Here is a 23,567-nt window from a genome sequence, read left to right on the forward strand (position 1 = left end):
TGATACAGTGAGTTTGCTAAGGAGAGGTTCCTCTACTATGGGAAGAAAAACAAATGGAAATGTATTGCAATTATTAAAACCCAAAGCAACAAAATAAAATTATATAGAAGTTCGAATTCACATGAGCCACAGGTCACAAAGATCATCTAGCCTTGTGTTTCTCAATGTTTTTCATACCACCATCCTGCAGTCACCTTGCCTGTGTCACCCATGATTCAGTGAGGATATTCACAATCTGCTGATGCTAGAAATTGCAACTCTGTATTATCTGATCACTGAAATTTGATATTCTGCTTAACGTCATTGACCACGTTAATATGTTGCTATGACAGATTGCTATGACAACCCTTCCTAAGATCATGTCAGCAGGCAAAATTTGGTAGATATATTAAATGATCACAATGTGAGCTATTATCGCCTACTATAAGAATGTACTTTCTGCTTCCGTAGTCTACTCCTTTCCTTCCACTTTCATACTGTAATTGGCTAGAGCACATTGAACATTTGACTCCCCTGTCTTTTCTGGAAAAATTATCAACTGTAAAACCTCTAGATGCACTATGTGCCAACAAAATGCCTACCTATTTCATTCACCAACATCAAGTCAAATGGACTCTTTCAATCTCTCCTCCTATGTAAACTGAATTCTGCAGTTGAATTCAAGCAGTACATCTGCCTTGTAGGAGTCTGCTGTCACAGAGAATCTATTTAGAGAATCAGGATAAAAACTGTATCTAGAAATCAGCTTATCTGAGAGAAACAGTGTCTCCTCTATGCTGTGTGACGGATGCAAACACACGGTGCAAGGCTAACACAATGAATCTCCTCCCACTTGGTTCTTGGGAAATTTGTTTTGCTGCTTATCTGTGTCAGAGGTTGCCCCAACCTTAATGTTTGAACAAGAGCAAACTTATTATGTGAATGAAATCACATCACAACGTGATTGACTGACTTTGCTGGATGGGATGGTGGATTAACATTCACAGTTCAAAATGTCCCCGGCAGGTCTTCCTTAGAAGGTGTCAAACAATGAGGTAGAGGATTTGGCAATGGGTAGACTGATGGGGTAGCTGAGGGCAGGGAAAGGGGCACTACCTGTAAGGAAGTTAGAAGAAAGGAGAGTTAGCATTGAGGTAGGTTTTATATACCTGTTGTAGCTGCAGCACTTATTGCCTGTGTGCGGAAACCATGAGAGATCCCATAGAGGTAGACAATAAAATCAGTGCTGGGGGAAAGCCCTGAGATATGAGCAGTCCTTGAAGTGCCTGAGATGTTGAACTCCATGGGCTCCAGCAACCTGTTAGAATCAATAATTTCAATAGTAAAGACGTCGAAGTCCCCATTGGTGGTTGTCCAAGAAAGGTTGAAGCTTTCAGGAGTAATGTCGGAAACGGTTAGCTCACCAACTTCTGGGTGCACTCCTGAGGAGGGAAACAACATTGGTCAGAAGGGGACAGTCCTGTACTGCCTCCTGCTCAGAAAAGCCGTGCTCCTCTCTGCTCATGCTGGCAGCACTCCAAGCTGCCATTTGAGTAAAAGCTTGCTACAAGCAGACAGGTACTAAGGGGAAGAAATCAAATGGAAGGATCTCAAAATGTTAAATAAGAAAAAAAGAAGGGGAAAAAAAAAAGAAAAACAAACTTTAAAGCTACAGCTATTTCCCTTTACCTCCAGGAGCAGCCAATGTGTCTTTGAGGTCTGAGCATGACAGCAGATGCAAAAGAACTTTTCTGAATGCCTTTGGGGCATTTGGAAAAGTCAGCTTCCAGTTTTAGGAGAAACTAAAACTAGAGCTATTGCTTTATGCAACGGAAAAGGTTTTGTTTTGTTTGCTCTTCTACTTTCCCTTTCAGCTTAAGCCTATGAAAGCTGGCATGTAATTTTGGAGCTGGAGCCAAAATGCAAAGCAGTGATAGCTGCCTTGGGGTTTCTTCCTCTCTGTAGACATCCCTGATGCGTTACAGGAAGGCTCAGAAAATTCTGACAATGGGAAGTCCCCAGAAGGGAAAATTCTGAAAAGCTGGGTGCTGAGCATGACCCAGAAAGGGAAGGGAAAACCTCAGCAGGGCATCTTCTGCTGTTTTCATTAAGTTAATAAAAAGAGAGCACATCGCATATTTAGGCAGGACACCCATGATATCTGTTTTCTTGTTTGTCCCTGTACAGCCTCCTTTGTCTAGCCACATTTGTCTATTTTCAATGGGCAATCTGCTACCAGCTCACACTCAGGACTCTCAAAGCACAGGACTTCTAGCCTGCAGTGGGACACAGCCCAGGGCAAGTGCCTTGTGCCAGACACATTTCTACTTAAGCCAGGCTGCTTAAAGCATTATTCAAACAAGTAAGCTCTACCATGTTTAATGTTTTAATTCTGTTTAGTTCTTATGTGTACTTCTATCCCATTCTGCGCTGGGTAATATGTGCTTGGGGAAATAAAATATGAGCAAGCTCTGGCCATCTCACAATCACAGGAGGTTGCAAAGGTCTGTTAGGAAGCCCAGAGGCAGCAGATATTGTCTACAAGAAATTATCTGAAGGAAGAGCCACTGGTGCCCCTTTATTCACAATTAATTCATACCCTGTTCATTACCAATGATCATAACACCTGGAAGAGTCATTGAGCCAGACAGGATAGAAATAAGTATATATCTACCTCTCACAGTCAAAGCTCATGATAAGCACTCTTTTAAAAATGCTGTCTTCCACAAGATCAGCCAGAAAATTATTTTTATGGTTCTTGATTAATTTCATGCAACCTTCTGATAATGTGGGGCTTACCTTCCTTCTTTCAGGTCAGTTTTATGCCAGGGTAGTTCTGCTGAATTTGGTCTTCTTGCATTATACCTTTTTCAGACCAATCAGACTGTTTAACAACCTTATGTGGCTTAACATACGATACTACTCTGCGTAGGAATTCACTTGTGTTCTTTTCTATATGAGAACATATAGAAGGTGTCTGTCATTGCCCTGGAGACAGATGCACACACTATATCACTGAGTTTGTATTTACACAGAAGCTGGTTCATATTTTCAGAGGTAGCTTCTGAAGTGTAAAAACTGAACATACTCTTAGGCTTTGATTATCTGGCTTATAAAGAACAGATTTTTATAATTTTACAAGGCAACCTGGGCTTTCCCGAGCATGTACAACAGACAGTTGGATTTTGCTGTTAGTGTCAACCAGCAGAAAAGTGAGTAAAGGGAAGAAAACGAGCCATTCTGAGGTGGGGGAAAAAAAGCATTCCTAAAAGCAAAGGGCTCCATGGGGGCACTGAGACTCTTATTGGAAAGTCTGATCATGAGACATTTCCATGCCAGAGATGTTCAGCCAAGCTTTAATGAGTTCAGTGCACCCCATGCAAAGTCGACCAAGTGAGCAAGCTTTGCCAAGCAGTTGCAATAGCTCTGGCTCACATCCCTGTCTGCAAAGAAAGGGAGCCATGAGACTGGATGAGTGACTTGAAAAGATACCTGTCATGGCTTCAACAGAAAGGGGTTTGGTCCTGTAGCCTTGAATCACACCATGAAGTGTGATGTTATAAGGTGTGTTGGCCTTGAGGCCTGTAACATTCATAAAGCGCAGTCCACCTGGGACTGTGATATTCCGGGTTTCTTCGGGATTGTCAGACTCCTGCACCTGAATGATAAAGTTCTCATAGGCCCCGTCGGCTGCTGTCCAGGTGAGCTGGAAACCATCCCAGACAGTCTCTGATACTGATAATTTTCCAAGCTCAGGTTCCTCCTCTGAATAAGGACAGAGACTCAATCAGTTACTCAGATTACAGACTAGTGGTGATAACGTATCATTTAATGATGTTCTGTGTTAATGAATTTCACCTGTAATCAATGACACGGAGATGCATCCACCCACCCACATTTACATTCTCAGCTGCCCCAGATAACTTGTAAAGTCTCTTCAGAGACATGGCAAAACAGACCAGTAAGAGAAGAGCCGCAATAATAGATAATAACAGCATCAATGCTAAGAGATTGCTTACCGAAAGCAGCTTATAGACCATCTTACAGCTGCAAGTGTTTTGGCAACATTAATTACAACTCCCTGTGAGACAAGTAAGTATTACTATAACCACTTTACTGCACTAATAACAACTCCGTGTTTGCCATTATGAAGTGACTGTCAATACTGCAATAATGCCTGTTGTAAGGGTAGGAAGACACTGAATTTAGAGTAGTTGGGATTCAGTTGTTTATGCTTTTAATTGTGTCCACATGAAGGATGCTATTTATTCTTCTAAACTCTTTCTAATCCAAAACAATAAAGGAGGGGAAAATTCCTCCATGTCTGCATATCTTCAGTTTAATGGATCTGTCTGCCTTATATTACATTATTCTGTCCACAAAGCCTTCCTGGGGGCAGAGAAGCTTGGATTTTCAGAGTTACTAATATTAATCTAAAATTGAAATCTGCATTCACAGAAATCAACATTCTCATAAGCCATCACAGGGGTGGCCTAGGAAGTTGAGAACCATCAGAACTCTCTGATGCTGTTAAATCTGAAAGTTTAGGTCATTTTCTCAGCAAGAATAGGAAGTCCTCTGTTACAGAGGAAATACAACTGGTTCTTTAAAATTAGCAGTCATATGGGAAAATGACAGAGTAATACCTGTTTTTTTCTACATGTGAAATCTTGCTATATGATCTATCATCAGCCTATGGACTGTGATGACTTTCTAGCACTTTTCTTATTTACTTGCATTGTTGACACATAAGCATTATAATAAGAACAGAGTCTAACTGAATAATCCCAATCTGCACAACTAAGAATTTATAAGAGATGATGCATCGAGGGAAATGGATCTGACTTGTCAGTTGTAAAGTTCAACTTTAAGCTTTATGCATATTTTAAGGCAAAAGGTAAAGGGGCCCTGGAATAAATGAAAATTAGGCTCAGCAACATTACCCATATAAGTTTTCCCCCTGTAAAAACAGAATGCTTATTGTATGACTGCTGCATAACCTCATATAGGTAGCTGGGGTTGTATTTTCAGAGGTTGAGCACTCATAGATTACATTCAGTTATCTCCATCAAGATTCACTAATGTATATAAATTGCTACTACTCAAGAACACAAAATTTTTGATGAGCTTTTCCCATCCTGTTAGAAAGGAAGAGATATGTTTATGAAATAGCAAAATGATGTTCAACAAAAAAAAAAAAAGCATGAATCCAGAGCTGTTTTGCTTTATCAGGAACAGAAATGATAGTCATTGAGGCAAAATATGAATCCTGTCAAAATAGCACTGCTTAGCTGAAAAAGAGAAAGCAGGACAGAAAAGGAACAGGTTGTATCAGAAGTAACAATCTTCTGGTGGCAGCAGAAACAAATAAAACAAACACATTTCCTTAAAATGAAAATTAAACTAAACCGAAAGTTACACTAAGGTAAAATCTTTTAAGTAAAAGCTTGATTATAATAAGTAATGCAGTAATCATCACAGCTTAAAAGCAATTCAGATTTCTCTGAAGACTGCTCAGTTTCATTCGCCTCCAAGATGCAGAGTCCCTTTTCCTCCCATTTGTTTCTCATGCATGTCTGAAATGGAAGCACGCACAACCCATCATGCTCTCCAGGGACCAAGAGATTCTCATACAAAATCATGCACCAGCTTGGACTGTTGGAGACCTCCAAAAGCCTCATCCACAAAGCATCCAACATATATGACAAAACAATGACAATGTCATGGCAAATGATATCAAGGGATGATGTTTCTTACTCAAAAAAAAAAAAAAAAAAGACAGAACAAACCATTGAGAGATGAGACTGCTCTAGCCTTGTAGCAGGTGTGAAATAATCTGTGTGTTTTTATGTAAATATTTTATCTCGTGTTGTGAATTTGGTGTTGGGTGATAGACAGGTACAGTCATTAGTCTCCAGCTAGGTTCTCCAGATATGAACTTACGCACTGGTACTTTGATCATTATTGAACTGAGCCCTGTGGCTATAGGCCTGTTTCCTCATGAAATTCATGTAATAGGGATAAGAGGTGGAAGTTTTCAGAAAGGTATACTCCCAATGTGTTACAGTCTTTTTTTTTCTCTGACATCACCACATCCATGCCAATGCTGCAAAGTGCAACCTCCTTGCAATCTTTCTTGTGTTTGAACCACAATCCAGAAAAATACCTGTAGCATCTTGCTATTTTCACGTGCCTTGTAAATAGCAGATGCATCAATGTCTCTCTTTGCATGCAATTTGAAAAGAGAGAATTGATGCTACATCACTTTAAAAGCTGCATGGGGCATCATCCATGCTGCACCACTCAAGGCTCTCATTCCATAGGAGTAAGAGTTTTATCCCGTGCAAAAGAAAGAAAAAAAGAACTAAGAAGAAAGGCATCACTCACAAGGCCTAGCATTTCTGCAGTGGAACAGCAGTACGAAAATGAAGTTCTGTATTTCAAAGCAGAAAAGGAACATATGGCTAATGATTCCATAGAAAATACCTGTAGCAGCTAGGGCTTCCAGGGACCAAGAGAGCTGACCTTGAGTGCTTCCATGGAGGTTAATCTGGTATTGTGTGCCAGCTGTGAGATTGGTAATTTCTGTTTCTCGATGGTTTCCCGGCAAAAAGATTTCCTGTGTTCTGTTTAAACTGTACAGGTCTTTCAGAGTGATAAAGAACTGATCAAATACCTCATCCTGTGCTGCCCAAGACAGGGTGAAACTACTGAAAGTCCTGTGTGTTATATTAAGGTCATGAAGAGCACCAGTGGCTTCTGAGATGGGAAGGTCAGTGGGCACCAAAAGCAGAGCATGAGAATCAGTGCTGGGTTTTTTTAAATGACTCAGCTCTGTAGGTGCAGGACTGGTAGGATTAAATGACGTTTCACTGTCTGATTCTCCAGGTGTTGTGACTAGATGTGCTAAACAGAGGTAAATTAAAAGTTAAAATTTCCTGATAATAAACCCTCAAATATACCAAAAGACAACTAACATCTGCTTCAAAACAGTTTGTGTGCTTTGCATTAAAGAGCTCTAAGAACAGAGAAAACAGATGGGTACTTCTTTTTTGGAGACTGAATCCAGGCCACAGGCAAAGGTAGCATCACCAAGCACAACATGGTTCTCGCACAACCCCACTAACTAGCAGATCCAGAGCAACAACCATTAAACACAGAGATGAGCTGAAATGCTTCCAGCAGAGAAATGGGCACATCCTCAATTGATGTAAATCAGTACACTTTGAGTACCTCCAAAGAACTTTGCTAATTTACATCAGTGAGGATTTGAACCCTAAGTCTCTCAAACATGCCTTTTATCCTTACTATAACACGTCTGTTATTGCTTCTGATACAAACCATAAGAGGAATGCATGCCAAATATCGCAAACATGTCTGAATCTAGACTGAGAAATCAGCCACAGCAGAAGCATGCTAAATCTCGTCCTATCCAATCAAAAACAGGTTTGGAGGAGTTATCCATCTGGGTACATGCAGAATTTTCAAAACAGGTGTGTGTGGGGGGGACACACATCCTTACCTAAAAACCAGGACAGAAAGAACTTGAGCAATCTTTCTTTAAAGAGATCCAAAGGAACGGAAGGGAAAAAGACTTGGCCTTCAACATGCTGAATAATCTGTGAATATATCCTGTAGCACAGTCAGATTCTGAAAATCTGAGAACTGTGGAGATCACAGAGAATGTTTTTCTGATCACAGCTGCAAGGCAACAGGCAGGTGATTTTTCTGACATGCAGAATTATCTCCTCATTAGTGGAAAACCACATCATTTCACACCTCAATGACTTTCTTGCTTTCATGCTCCACTTGCATTCAATTAAGAGAGAGCAAGTCATCTACCACTATCAATCAGATCAGTACAAATACGTACTCAGGATTCAGTATCTGTCTCCAAATTCACACATGTATTAGAAAAAAAAGTTTTCAGCAGAGAAAGATCAATTAAGATTTTTTTCAAATAAATGCAGAAATGTTATCTTGGAAATATACTCTCAGGACAAATACAGATGTAAAAACATTGTTTTCTGCTCACCTCCAGGAAGGAGAGAAGCCTGTGAGGCAAACAGTGATTTACATTTACATGTATCATTGATATTCGTGACTTAAGTAAGGGCCTCCTTAAATTACCCCAGCACATGATCTGAACCAGGCCTTACGTATGCTGCAACCTGAAGACAGCTACGTTATCATCACACCAGCATACCACTAGCATAATTCCCTCTTTCTCAGTAAACCAACTGTCAGAACTATTATCTGAGTGCACCAGGGTTACTGAGCTCATGTAACAAAGCAGGAAGACATGCAGTATGGAACTGTTAGCCTTCTGCGACTCTCAGTTGCTTGTCCACAATTAGATGCCAACCAGCTCTTTCTTACTCTGGGAACAGACAAAAGACTGTGGCATCAAGCAAGTGCACTGGTACTTGTTCAGCCTTAAGGTTGTCTACTTAACATGCATAGTGGTAGCTGGGCTTTACCGTGGAGTATTTCTGCAGAAGATATACATAGACAGAGTGAACAGACCAGTGGGGAGGAAAGGGCAGCAGTACATTACACAGGTACAGCACCATGCTGTGGATCGTCCCACTGGGAAACTGCCATGCATCCTGAATTGGAAACCGAGGACAAAACATCCAAAAATGCAAGGGAAAAAGGAAAAAACAAGGCTGGCATTACACTCCTGATATACTGAGGATCCCTGAGAAAACCCTGTGTAATATTAGTCAAAACTGGCTTCTCATTTTCCCTCATTTTACTTGACCACCCCTACTGACATTTCTCCCAGATTCCTGCCAGTTATAGCATAACCACACAAGGACTTTGTTACTCTAATCTGAATGGGAAATACAGTAACAGTTCAACTGTATTATACAAAAATTGAGGGTCCACCCACATAAGTGGCATTTTAATTAAGAATTTTGCTGTCACAAGTGGATTAATTTTATTGTGCCAACTTTGACAACTACATGGGAGGTTCCATGTACAGATTGCCTCATGGAGCCTATGTAATTATACGTAGTTACATTACCTCTGATTTTTTTTCAGACCTAATTCTGAATATTACCTAGGGTTTAATGACTTGACTCCCCAAATGAATTTGTGGACAAGATAGAGTGGTAGAAAGATACCACAGACAGTATCAGTGTTCATTATTTAGCAGACAGAATACTCTAACAGATAACGGAAAATGTGGAAGACAATCAAACTGTAGGATAACAAGACCAAAGGAGTTCAAACACTTGACTTAGCAACTAGGGGAATAGATGGGGAGAAGAGAAAGAGAGCTCTAGGAGCTGTAGGTGGATGGATGACAGCCAGATAGAATGATTCATGGTGGCAAGATGAATAAATAGGAGATGCCAAAGAGCTGAAAGATATGGAGAAGGGAAACTGGATGGACGACAAACATACGCTCTTTCTCAGACTGGAATACTTCTCAATATCATTCTCTTAGTAAAATCTTCAGGTTGAATATGGCCTAAATATGTCTATACTGCTGTTGCTGGCCTTTTGAGGAATTCCATTGTAATGCTTCACTGGCGATTTTACTAAAAAGAATGTTAATGTCCTGCCAGGATATTTCCCCAGTTACTTGGGATGGAGCAAAGAGTATTCTGTATTATTTCTTGCTTCTGTCTCTTGGATTTTATATTATTTTCCAAGAGAGGCTATCAGTCAGTGTCACTGTGGAGTCTCTCATCAGCTTAAGCACACTTGTAAGACACGATGGCCTACCAAGGTATTTGCATTCTTTTCAGACCCCTTTGGCTAAATGCCTTTCCCCTCTCTCAACCAGCTGATTAAACTAGGCTTACAGTGCTGGTGCACCTCGGAATTTCATAAAGAAAACATTACAGTATATCACAAGCCAGAAATACTACAGTAGCTACGACTAAAAATCCCCATATTGAAGTCAGGTTCCAGGTACTCTTAGCAGAGGAATTAGCTGAAGAAATTGACAATCTTTACTGGCAAATTTAGTTTCCCAGTGGTCAGCACTGTAGTTTCCCATTGAACTGGCTCACCTAATCATTCTTACTAATGTTTCTTTGAGTTTGTATAAAAAAGGGTGGCGCAATCTAAGACTAGAAGCCAGCAGAGGAAGAAGGACTGACGCACAACATAGACAAGAGTCTTTGGTAAACAGCATAAATCTTCTTAAAAACATTCAACAGAATGGAAAAGTTACTTCCCCAAGCCATGCTCCTATGTGCAACTCACTTCCAGAGGCAAGACAGTATCACATCCACGATTCATCAGCAGTTGCTGCACAATATGGGTCCTTCAGCAGAGGAATTTGAGGTTGGCACTTGATTTCTCTAATGTCCACTCATTTATCTCCACAGGCCTCTCATGCCTGATGTATTACCATCCGTCCTCCTCCAGGACCCACATTGTGCTATGCAGGCAGGCTTCCAGAACCAGAGCAAGAAAGAACAAAGCTGCAGTCTGACTGCTCAGCTTCCTCAGAGCTGGCTTACGTGCTCGCCCTACAGATTAGTTGTTAATCTGATGTAACATTCTCAAGACATGCTGCCAGAAAGGTCCCTCCAACTAGTAAAATGGCTCACTTTCTTTGATTTCTGAAGTGGTTCTAAACCAAAACCTTAGTGCGATGCTGGGTGAGACCTCTAACAAATAAGCAGTTCCCTAGTTTGTGATATCTTCGTTAATAACAGAAAGGAGGTACCTGTTGTAGCCACAGCTTCCAGAGGAGAGGAGCGCTGTTCTCCAGCCAATCCATACACCTTGATTTTATAGGAAGTGTTAGCTTGAAGGCCATCAATCACAGCACCTAGGGATTCTCTGGGCAGGAAGGTTTCTGCAGGGGGCCCAGCTGCCAATGACACTTCCTCGTACTCTACCACAAAACTACTGTAGACTCCTGCGTTCGCATACCATGAGACACTAAAGCTGTGGTCTGTTACCCTCAAGACCACAAGGTCCCTCAGTGCATCCTCCTGCATCCCTGAGGCCTCTGGAGCAAGAAAGCTGCCAGAGCCAGAAAGCTCCTCTGGCTCAGGAGTCATTGCCTGCATTAGGGTTAGACTATATAAAGCTACAAAGAAACAAACAAGCAAATAGCAGTGTGAAATATTCAGTCTTTCCTTTTCAGCAAAACAAAATAACATTTAGCAAACTGTTCACTTCAGAAACTTTACCATCCCTTGCATGCAGAATCATGGACATCAGTTAAAAAAATGTTGTCACTTGAGCTGCACTTCATCCATATGAAGAGACAGAAGCAACAGAAGGCTGCCATCCTATACTATGGAAGAGTTTGTGACATGTCCTTTGCTAGAGGTTCATGAGCTCTGAATGTTTCAGCTGTCTGTGCGGAGAGTTAATATACATGAAAACATAACAGGAAGAATGTGAGAGGGAAGAGGAGGCACCAATGGAAGATCTTCAGCTCTGGGGCTGAAAGAAGCTTTACCCTCGGTGACAGAAAATTCACTATGCAAACAAATAAAAATAACGTGTGGAAAACTCCTGAATACCTGCAGGTAGAGAAGCCTGACTGAACCATCAAGAGGCTGGGAATAATATAAGATGAAAAGCTGTCAATCTGGAGAAGCAAAGGAAACTCTGAAAAGAAAAACTCTCAGCCCTTCCGCAGTCCCTGGCTCCCTTGATCAGCAGGGATGGCACATGCCCCTCTAATCAGCAGGACTGTCTCCTCCACCCACCGAGAAGAGCTAGTCCAGTCCTAGCTGTGCTACTGGCATTTTCCACTTCAATCATTCCTCTCTCTCCCTGGTTGCTCCAAGTACTCTCCCCAGCAGTGCAATGGACCTGAGGTCCTCCATAGCTCTGCAAAAGAGGGTAAAACAACAAGTTTGTTTGGCTTAGCCTGAGGACTTCAGGACCTCCCAAGTACTGGGAGCATGGATAAAGAGGACTGACTTGAGGGTGGACGAAAATGTAAACTGAAGAAGAGACCTTTTGTCTTATACCTCACAGGCTTACAGAGCATTTCTGCCTCTCCATGCCCATGTGTTTGGATTTGTCCATTCCAATGCAGGGGGAAGGTCACCAAGACAGGTTATGTCAACTACTGCTGTTGCTTCTAAGAAGCCCACTGCAGAGAACTCTTTGTTTACTGGCTGCTCTGAGTAAAGACTTAAAACAAATACACTGGCCAGATGAATGTATTTCTAAAAAAACCCCAAAACCAGGAAAAAGAAGCCACCTTGTGAGACTTTGGAAGCTGGTGCTAGAAAGACCAGACTGTGAAATTCCACAGCATGTTGTTTCTGCCTTTTCACGGTCTATGCACACTTCTTTTGAGACCACTCAGTCTTCAGACAGATGGGGAAACAGATAACCTTGGAATAACAGAATCCTGCTCACTCCCGCCACATAAACTTTCAGCTTCCTTTTGTATGTGTGTGCCTCAAGGCTTCCTAATTTTTCCCTACATTGCACACGGGCCTGACTTACATGCATCAAACAAGTAATTCAGTACTGATGGTTTTCTGTAGTTTATACCATACCATATAACTCTCTGCTGTACTGGATTACTTGACTTTATAAAACATTCAGAGGTTCTGCTGGCATGACACTACCAGGGAATATTAAACTAGTTTTGATCAGTTAAGCTGTTATAGTTATTAATTTGTAAAATCCACGACTTCTGTCATGTGGTTACCTCACAGATGGTCTTTGGGGAGAAAAGGATAAACACCTTGATATCTGCTAAGGGCAATAATTGTAGCCCAACTGATTCTTATTTCACTGTCTCTGCTTACTCAGAGCAGTTAGGGCTTTGGCTCACAGGATTTAGCCTGAAGGCACCTAAACATTCAGGACTTACTTGTGTTCTGTACTCAGATACAATTCTGTATGTAACAAACTCACAAAGATTAAAACCTTGTAAGTAGTCCACTGGTACTGGTTAAGTAGAGTGGTTTGTACAAATGGAGATGGCAGAAATGGACTCCCTCTTTGTAGACAAATGTAACAGTCGTGGTATCCAATGGAAATGGTGACTGTGACCAGATTTGTGGCGGCAGCCTTTCTTGCTTTTGGATGAGAAAACTGAAAAAGGCCAACATCAGAGCCCTGTTGACCCTGCTGAAGCATGATGGATGGCGGCATGCTGTAAAGAAAATTCATTAGGCAGGAACAAGCAACGTTAAATACATTCTGGTTGCTCTTCCTCTTACTTTTTCGCTGTAGAAAACAAAACAAGTTATAAGACATAATGCACAAAAAAAGCAGCCTCATTTAAAACTAAAGATGAGGTCTGCATTTCCTGCAGGACAAATAGCTGTGTTCTTTGTGAGTCTTCTCAAAGGATAAGCAAGAAATCATTGAGAACATGGAGATAAACACAGTAGGTAGGGAAACACACAGCTATCCCTGAGTTAAGTCTATCATGCTAGACAGAGCTAAGCCTGCTCCGCAGGCAGTTGATGTTTTTAAGCAGTTCCCAAGACATGGCTTACAAAATCAGGTGAAGTTGTACTTGAGCTAGTCACTGCCCAATGACCTGGTGCATGGCACTCATCAAAAGCTGTTACTCACCAGTCGAACCCTTGACAGTTGTGGGTTTGCTTTTGTGTCTGCCTTTCTCCGCCACCAGACTAATGGTGTATTCTGTCCCTGCGTCCAACCCTCGCAGGATAAAAGAGGTGCTGTCCACGGGGATCTCCACTTCGTTCTTCCTTTCAGAGGGACTAACGTAAATGAGGCGATAACGATCAAACTTGGCCACTGGTCTTCTCCAGCGAAGGGATAAGGTGGTTTCAGTGGGGTCACTGACTTCCAAATCCTTGGGGTTATCAAGATCTACAGGTTAAAAAAGCAAAGTTGAATTGTCCCTGAACTGCCCTGGGACAGTTTTTCAGGCATCTGTAGACAGAGCAACATCTATACTGGGTGTCTAGCAACAGCTCAGAGTCTTATCCACCTTTTGTAGCTTTTGAAGCCCTGTTGCTTGATATAGGTAGAAGATGATGAAGTTCTCTTTTACAGACAAATCACACTGGAACAAATTTCCCCCACTTACACTCACTTCAGCAGGCACTGCATGGAGGAGAGGCAAAATTTAAGCCTTCAGAGAATTTACCTGGGAAAAGGGGAATATTGTGAGAAAAATCCTGGATTTGAAGGGCAGTCAGGACTATTGCAACCACTGAGGCTGCGTTCTTTGTCATATCAACCTTTTGGCCATAACCACCATTCTTGCCAGAAACCCTCACAATTAGAGGATGGCCAGAGTAATCACCGTAAGCATAATCACCATTAAGGAGCTCACCTGGAAATGAAACTCCCAGAGCATTAAGAGATCCTCATACAGGAAAAGGAAGCCAGATTCAGAAGTCAAGATCTTTGGGGAAATGTTTTTTCTTTCCCTTGAGAGGAAATGTACCATTGGTAGCAAAATGAAATTAAAAACTTTCCAAAATATTTCTTACAGCATTACTTGGAAAGGAAAGAAACATCAGAGTGGCTCCACCTGACTTGCTGCTTCCTCCAGAGCACAAAGGAGGATCAAGCTACTCACCAGTGCCAGCATTAATGGTAGCAGGAGCACTTTCCCTGTCCTGTCTCACTGCTGTCACTCCAATGCCGTATTCAGTTCCAGGCCTCAAACCTAGGATATGAGGAATAGAAGTATGAGCTCCTGTCCATGGAATGTGCCTACGGGCATTTGTTTAAATAAGGAAGCCTGAATGTATGCAAGGTAAGATATATACTTTTCAGTGTATGCACAGAATCAAAGTTTCGGTTGACCCTCCAACTGACCTGATGTTAATAAATCTTCTTCCATGTACATGCCAAAGGATAAAGATTATGGCTGACTGAGACTGCATTTTGGACACTGTGCAAATGCATAATCAGAGATAGCTTCTACTTTCAAGAGCTTGCAGTATAGGTACTTCCGCCAAAGAAAAGCATGTAGACGTCCATATGACATGGAGAAAGTACCATTATCTAGCCTTGCCAGCTGTTAAGGCAACTTGCAGGTACACAGAAAAGTTGCAGACTGGCATCAGTACATACCATCCTTAGCACATGCAAAAGCCTTTTGAACTCAGGGATGTGAAGGCATCTCCACAAAGACATGTAGCTGCCTAGAACTCAGGGAACTGACTAGCGGGATTCAGAGATGCACATGAAAGCGAAACGGCTACATACCTTCTGTTGGCTAGTTATCTATCTGGAGATGTGTAAATACATATCACATGTATTTTAATTTAATTGCTTGTACTCAAAATGTGTAACCTCTGCTTGTACCTCTTATATATAGTGACCAAAAGGACATTTTTTCACTACACTACTGTGCTCTAGGGTGATGGCAGCAGCATGGCATCAACAACAATCTCTCCATTCCCCTACCTGTGAGTGTAGCTCTGGTTGTTGCTTGGTTGCCCTTTGGCACTGTGATCTCAGCATGGTCTCCGCCAGAGATGGGAGCAAACTTAATTCGATAGTTATCAATATTTGCATGGCTGTTCTTCCACTCCAGAGTAATGCTATTGTCTGTCTGGGACACCCGCTTCAGATTTCTTGGAGCATCCAAGTCTGTAATCAATCAATCAATCAATCAAGAGATAGATAGGAATAATTCTCTTATGACAGTACTTTTTAGAAAGTGAAATGATCCATTAAGTTTCCTCTGACATGATACCACTAGGTTCTTAACAACATTAAGCAGTTTTCTTTTAGCATGAAGCGGAGAGTTCACTAGCTTTGGGAAAAGATCAGTGGAAAAACTTAAAATTCTATTTCCTGAGACAAAAATAACATTTTCAATTTTAGTCATTATTTTTTATTACAAAATAAGCTTGTGGAAAAACATATTTGGATGAAAATACTATTTTTCCTTTATAAATACCTCAGCTTTCAAAAGAAAAAAGGCTGCTAAGAAAAAAGAATTGATCATCTCTAGAATTTCTGTTCAGTAAATATCTTGCATTCATCGTTGAGATGAACTCTAAGTCTCAAAGGAAAAGGTGACTATTATGTAGAAATTCAATGGGCTTTCACTGTTCACACCTATAGTAGACTCAATTCCTGCTCTGAATGAACAGCTACGTTTTGGGATGAAAAGGGACGTAGTTTTCTATGTATCATTTACTCAGCTCCCTTAATGCACCAAATCTTGATAACATGCTAAAGGACCCACACTTTCATATAGCATCCCCAGGATCACTAAGGAGCAAAGTAAATTTGTAAAAGCATGACAGAAAACATTTGCAGAACTGAAGAAGGAAAAAGCAAAGTTCTCTGCTAATTTGTTACGCATTTAGACAAACAGAAATAAGGTCTTAGATGGAATAAGAACCACGAAAGACAGACAAGTAATCCAGAGGAATTTGTTTCCTGAAGTAGAGATTTAGGGTATGATGAGCAAAAGCTTCTAAATGACTTAATAACATAATTGCCATTTTCAAAATACATTTAGATACTTGGGGGGTCTAAATATTTTGTTGAGCCAGTAAGGTATATAAGACACAGAAAAATGTTCTCCACTTTCATGTACCTCTATAACAGTGCTGATTCTGTAACTATCAACTCAAGCAACACGATGCAAACAGCACAGGAAGATTGATGGTGATTGCATTACCTTCCCAGAAGTCTGGATTGGTATCCAAGCCTCTTACCTGTGACAAAGACTTCTTTCGTAGGGTCGCTTTCCATGTCCCCTCGACGGGAGATGAGCGTCACTTCATACTCTGTGTGCGGCCTCAGGTTTCCAATAGAATATTGGTTTTCATCTTCAGAGAGGTCAATGGTTGTCCTGTCCCCTGGAATATCCTTGGGGCCGTAAATGAGCTCTATGCCTTCAATTTCAGCCAAGGGTTTGGACCACGTGATAAGAGCTGTGGTGTCTGTGACATCTTTTGCTTCGATCTGGCTAGGGGCATCAAGCTCTATTACAAAAAGAGAAAAAGGTATTCTTTTAACAAAATCTTGCCAGAAAAATCATACACATTCTTGTGCTTTTAATTGCTGATTCAGAGCAAAATTAAAGTGAGTGGCTTCTACCACCTGAAGCTTATCTTCAATTACTTTCTTCCTTTACTTTCTATAGTTGTAGAAGAAAGTGCCAAATGGAGTCAATTCATCAAAAGCAAATTCATCAAAATTAATTAACATCAGAAGCTGCCAAAGGAAAGACAGCAGGAACCGTAAGAGGTTCTCCATCTGCATAATAGAAACTCTCCTTTAAATAATTTCTTCATGCAAATGTCACCAGGATGAAAGAAATTCTAGTTCCTGTTGATGTACATTTTGAAAAAGAATAAAAATGCATACTGCTTGCTACCTTCTAGCTAAACATGAATTTCCTTTCCTCTTCAAACAGGTAATTTGGAAAGGAATTCATTTCTCCTCATGTATTCTTCATTAGCAGCTCTGCTACTTTCTTTTCTCCCCCTATCAATTCACAGTTAGGAGCTTGGCTTTCTCTTTGTTTAAAAACTCCCTAGGCTACACCAAACAGCAGTTGTTTTATTGGTGGCACTACACCAAATAAAGGTTGTGCTTACTTGTGGTTATCACTCTGGATAGTCCTGGTCCTCTGGTATTGTTTTTCACTATATGAAGGGATACATTATACTGCTGCCCTGGTGCCAAACCTGGCTGCATATAAGATGTCTCTGGCCTTTTCAAGCTGCTGGTTATATCTCCATTATCATCCTTTTTCTGTAAGACAGGGAACAATCAGTTAGTATAAATATAAAAAATCCAGGATCTTTCACTTATGTATGGCCTCTATACAAGAAACACTGCTTCCTTACCATGTTATGGAAGACCAGCTCCCAGCCATCAAATGAAAAGTTCAGAGGATCCCACTCCACCTGGACAGAGGTTTCTCTAACAGATTTGAATTTCAGACCTTCGGGAGCAGGCAGATCTGTGACAGAAAAAAAATATATCATTACAGGAGCAACAAGTGCCCATGAATAGGGCACTGAGGGTGGGATACCTTTCTACCACTATAAATATCTGCCATGTAGGTATGTGCAGCTGAGATGCTTAAACCCTCTTCACAGCCAGTTATTCTGTCTTTGGAGAAATGTTCCTCTGACCTGTTTTAGACGTCACCTTGGAGTAAAACGAATCTTGCCCTAGAAATCTCTATTTTTGCCCTCTTGAAAGAAGCCTAGTGTGGACATTTGAAGTTAGGTGAGATGAATCCTGCCCCAGGTCTCTAAAAATGAGCACAGTGACAGAAATCAAAGAGCATCTTTTGAGCCTGGGATGTTTAGACAGGACTGTGGTGAGCACAATGCAAAAAGAAGATGGACAACACATGAACAGACAGGCAGATAGAAAGTAAGTTGTGGTAAAACACACTGAAGATGCAAAACAAATATAACCTCCACCTTAGTCAAAACAGTTTGAATCCAGGTGATTTCATATTGCTCTTTTGCACACTGCTACATTTTTATATTCTTTCAGGAAGCATTACCAGATTTTAAAAATATAACTTATTATGAAGAAGCCAAGTGTCTTAATTTTTAAAGACCCCATGATATTCATTGGGAGGCACTGCAGAGAGCAGAAGAGCTAGTGAACTGTACTTTTAACACAGTCATTGGTATTAGAAAAGAATAGAAAATGGAAGTGCAGAAGGCTGTCTTTGTCCAGAACAGAAGATGAATTGAAAACAGAAAATGCAAAAGAAGTAATACCCTGAAAAAGGGATGCAAATAAATGCATACTATGGAATAGACAAAAGAATGAATATAGGGAATATTAAACTCACATGTTGCTACCCTGGCACTGACTGGAATACTCTTCTTGTTTTTAAGGACTGCAAAGACACGGACAAAGTATTCTACACCTGGCTCCAGTTCATGAATAGTGGCAGCTGTCTGGTTTCCTGGCACGGTGAACTGCATATCTAAGCCACCACTGCTGGTAGGGACATAGGTGATGAGGTACTCATTGACGAGATTCTCATGCTTCCATTCCAGATTTACAGTTTTATCTGTTACATTTGTCACAGTCAGCTCAGTTGGAGGAGACACTAGGAAGGGGAAAAAAACAATACGAACTTATAAGAAGTTTTCAAGGCTCAGAAAATAATCACTTACTTAGTTTCACATTTTCCCAGGAGCAGTTTATAAGAATTATCTAACAAACAGGGAATGGGGAAGCCATGTCACACAAATTAGCTGCTTGAAGAAAGGAATATTCAGCTGATGAAGACTACAGACATTTCCAAAGTCATGGGCCAATTTTTACTCTCACACTTGCACACAGCCTATGCTTGACTGTGTTCCAGCTCCTCCTCTCATGGCTACTGCACAAGACTACTATAGCTGGGTCCCTAGTGATTCAGATGTTTAATTCAACTGCCAGCAACACATGATTTTACAGCTGGAAGTTCTGGGGTTTGGATACACAGAATTGCACAGATTTTCCTAAGTAAAATAAAACATGATTATTTTTGTAAATACTTGCAATAGATTACTCCACATTTGCATGCGCAAAAGCAGAAAATGTGGCTTAGGAGTCTTCCAGAAGGAGGAGATGAAAAATGGGTATTTCTTTTCAAGGGTATTCATTGTCTTTTATAATGTTCCCAACCCCAAAGTACTCTTTGATTACTCTACAAAGATCTTAGTTCCAAAATTTCTCCCCTGGGATCTACTAAAGAAAACCACCTCCTTTATAGTGTAATGCCTGTCATTGTCTAGCTGCCAAAATTTTCTATCAATTTCCATAGTCAGTGGTACTGGGAAACTAAGCATGTGGTTTTATAGCTGTTTCCACTCCAGCTGATTCCATGGTTTTACTCTAAGCTTTGTCGGCTCTAACATACACACACACCACATATACACATATATAATGTATATAAAATCAAGTTTTACTTTTGTTAGAAAAATCTATTTGGCCAATTGAGAGATAGCCAAGGTCCCTGTAATAATCCTGAAAGCTTGCACTGCAATATCTGCAACATCTGGCAATGCCATCGTGACAGTTGCCTCATACAGATCACTCAGATAGGACAATATTATTTTCTGTGTGTGCCTTGCCTTCACTACACCCTCGGCCTCCACCAGGGCTCCAGCTCAGAGATCTACCTCCAAAGCGAAGTCGCTGAGCCCTTGGGGTCTGTTATTGTACATTGTCAGTGCTGTGTGTTTCATTTTCAGCTCCTACAATAGTGATGGCATTGTAAATGCAAACCCCTTTCTTACCCATCCAGCATGAGACTGGGAACCAGCACCTGGCTGTAAGAAACATTTGATACCCAGGCACTTTATTCACTGACATTCATTATCTACATTATCTCATTCCTGCAAAGCCTTATTCTTTAGTCAAAATTCAGTCCATGTTCGTTTGACTAATCCTGCTGAATACCTAGTAAGAAGACACTGAATATATCTCCCTCTTCTCCATAGCTAGAACAGTTTCAGAAGCATTTTTTTTTTTTTAGCATTAAGAGGTACTATGAGAAACTGAAAGGTCATGGTGACAAATCCCAGCCAGTGCTAGCTACAGCGCCAGTGACATTGTGGTGGGAGCAAACTTGGAGATAACAAATGGACTGCATCATCATTATCAGCCTGTTGGCTTGCTGACCATCAAAAGTCACCAGCAACAGCTACGCTATGTAGCCCTGAAAAGCTAGGGAGGCCAAGAGCTTGCTATTGGTGTTGTTGCTTCTCTGATTCAGCTGTTTGGACTGTGATAAAGAAGAGTAGCAACAGGGCCCAGCTATACGGGAAAGGTTCACAGAGCCTCCGAGGCTGCTGGATGGACACAGAATTACCCAGGGGAAGTGGTTCAAAAGGGACATTGCAACCTACCATCGGAGCAGTCATCTCCCATGTAACCATCCTCACAGACACACTGTCCGTCGATGCAGCGGCCCGCATTGTTGCAGTCGTTGAGGCAGGACCGTTCACGGCAGTCTTCCCCTGTGAAGCCCTCATAGCACACACAGCGCCCATCAATGCAGCGCCCACGCTGGTGGCAGTCGTTGGGACAGGACAGCTCGCCACAGTCCTCTCCCTTGAAGCCATTGTCACACTCACAGTGCCCCTCCACACAGCGCCCACGGTTGTTGCAATCATTGGGGCACCGCAGCTCGCTACAGTCCTCTCCAGTGAATCCCTCGTGGCACACACACTGCCCATTGACACAACGCCCGCGGTTGTTGCAGTCACTGGGGCACCGCAGCTCATTACAGTCCTCTCCAGTGAATCCCTCGTGGCACACACACTGCCCGTTGACACAACGCCCGCGGTTGTTGCAGTCACTGGGGCACCGCAGCTCCCCGCAGTCCTCTCCAATGAATCCTTCGTGGCACACGCACTGCCCGTTGACACAGCGCCCACGGTTATGACAGTCGTTGGGGCACCGCAGCTCCCCACAGTCCTCACCCAGGTACCCCTCGTGGCAGATGCAGCGCCCACCCATGCAGCGCCCGCGGTTGTGGCAGTCCTTTGGGCACCTCTTCTCACTGCAGTCATCCCCCACGAAGCCCTCGTAGCAGACGCACAGCCCGTTCTCGCAGCGCCCATTGCCATTGCAGTTGTTAGGGCAGGTCAGCTCCCCACAGTCCTCCCCAGTGAAGCCCTCCTCGCAGAAGCAGGTCCCGTTGACACAGCGCCCACGGTCAAAGCAGTCATTGGGGCAGATGAGCTCGCTGCAGTCCTCACCGGTGTAGCCCTCGTCACAGACACACTCATTGTCCACACAGCGCCCACGGTTGTGGCAGTTGTTGGGGCAGAGGGGCTCACTGCAGTCCTCGCCGGTGAAGCCCTCGTGGCACACGCACTGCCCGCTCACGCACCTCCCATGCACACTGCACCCCTGGGAGCAGAGCTCTTCGCTGCAGTCTGTGCCTGTGTACCCCTCAAAGCACACGCAAACCCCATCCACGCACTTGCCTTGGTCGTTACAGTCAGATGGGCAGGTGGCCTGGCTGCAGTCCTCGCCAGTGAAGCCTTCATTGCAGATGCATTTGCCCTGGACGCAGCGGCCCCGGTTGAAGCAGTTGCGTGGGCAGTCCAGTTCAGAGCAGTTGGGGCCTTTCCAGCCAGGCTCGCAAATGCAGCCGCAGATCTCGATGCTGTAGTTGCCATGTCCACTGCAATAGGGTGTTGTGTCCAGGCGACCTGTATCAACGATCCAGAAAACCCATTACTTCCCTTGGCTCTGGGATGTGTTAAACCAGTGTGGCACACACGACCTAAAAGGGGTCTGATTTTCCCAGCTCCCTGCAGGACATAATTTCCAGAATCACCAAAGCTTTTGAATGAGAATTCCTCCCTCTTTCTCCAGTGAGATGTAGTTTACCAGGAATGCTTTAATTCGCACTAATGCCAGAGAAAAGCCCCTGCCAACTACTTGGTAAATGAGCATGCTGGATTCCTCTGCCCTTTTCAAACTCCATCTTCCAGTGACTAAGCAGCTTTCCTGACTGCTTCATTAGGGCATGCACCATGAACCATTATTCACCAATTCACTCCAGAACATAAAAAGCCAGGCAGCATGCTGTATCATCAACTGTGAGACTGGCTCTGTGCTCAGAGGGACAGATTACTACTGAGAACAACTGTGTTTTCTCTCTTGTATGATCAATCTCTTACCTCAGTTTAAAAAACAGCTGGAAGGATACCTTTTTTCCCCCTTCTCTAATTGTGTTTGTCTATCGCCTTATGTCCTGCTGTATTTTTATTGGTCTCTATTAAAGAGAACTTGGAAACAAAAACGGTTACATTGGCAGCTTACTTAAGGGGACAAAATGTGGAGCCAAGTGCTTGGACTGCATGAGTTTTAATCTTAACTCCGACACAGATTGTCACCATGCCCAAGTGCCGTACATGCTCATTGCCATAGCCACAAAGCGGCCCAGGCAGACTTCTGACCCACAGGTTCATAAAACTGCAAAATTGTGAACGACTGTATCTTGCAAGCTGGCCAAATACATTCCCAGTTTTGATTACGTTTCAAATTTAACAGGTTGACTTTTGCTCATTCTTGAAATAAATTTCAGTATCTGCTCTAAACAAGATCTACAGCTAGCACAAGAAATTCCCCAAAAGCAGCTCCCCAGTCTGCCTTACCTTCTACTGCCTGGGAATTAGGACAGCATCCAGCCCCGCTGGCACACTGCTCCCGTAGGGAGGATACCAGCGACTCCAGCTCCTCCAGTCTGCTCAGCAGATCCTTAATGTCTGGGGCAGCTGCACAGCCACAAGCCCGGCGGGGAATGTTAATACGGTGCGTGAAGACAATCTGGTTCTCCTCATTCACTGTATGCTCCTCGTAATTCTTGACGGGCTCAATTTCCGCCTTCAGGTCTGCATCACCGCTTGCTGTATCCAGGTCCACAGAGCAAAGGGAGCCAACAGGCAACTTAATGTTGTAGACATGGTTAAAAACCACAGGCTGATTATCCTCTGGCAAGGTCACGTTTAGCCCAGTCTCCCGCTTCTGTCGGATAATTCGCTTGATGAGTCCACCGTTGACGTGCTGGTACAGCAAAGCTAAGATTGCACAGGCCAAAACCTGGGTGGGGAGTCCCATTGTGGTGTTCAGTTCCTTTTCAAAGCTGATGGAGTCTTATATATGTTTGGCCTTTGTAGTCTGGAGCAGAAATTGGA

General features: G+C 42.5%; 1 protein-coding gene across 1 annotated transcript in view; it reads right to left on the reverse strand.

Moving 5' to 3' along the window:
- TNC (tenascin C) overlaps nt 1-23,490 on the reverse strand; it is a 47,406-nt gene extending 23,916 nt beyond the window's left edge. Inside the window, exons 1-11 of the mRNA XM_059828691.1 lie at nt 23,028-23,490; nt 20,763-22,076; nt 18,710-18,973; nt 17,739-17,854; nt 17,487-17,643; nt 16,599-16,868; nt 15,331-15,516; nt 14,495-14,584; nt 13,513-13,776; nt 3,472-3,744; nt 1,149-1,421 (exon numbers count right to left, since the gene is read on the reverse strand). Coding sequence (XP_059684674.1) covers nt 1,149-1,421; nt 3,472-3,744; nt 13,513-13,776; nt 14,495-14,584; nt 15,331-15,516; nt 16,599-16,868; nt 17,487-17,643; nt 17,739-17,854; nt 18,710-18,973; nt 20,763-22,076; nt 23,028-23,490 — 3,670 coding nt within the window. The remainder of the gene's footprint in view (nt 1-1,148; nt 1,422-3,471; nt 3,745-13,512; nt 13,777-14,494; nt 14,585-15,330; nt 15,517-16,598; nt 16,869-17,486; nt 17,644-17,738; nt 17,855-18,709; nt 18,974-20,762; nt 22,077-23,027) is intronic.
- Nucleotides 23,491-23,567: the final 77 nt, after the last annotated feature.

Source organism: Gavia stellata, chromosome 24 (assembly GCF_030936135.1).
Source record: "Gavia stellata isolate bGavSte3 chromosome 24, bGavSte3.hap2, whole genome shotgun sequence".
NCBI lineage: Eukaryota > Metazoa > Chordata > Aves > Gaviiformes > Gaviidae > Gavia > Gavia stellata.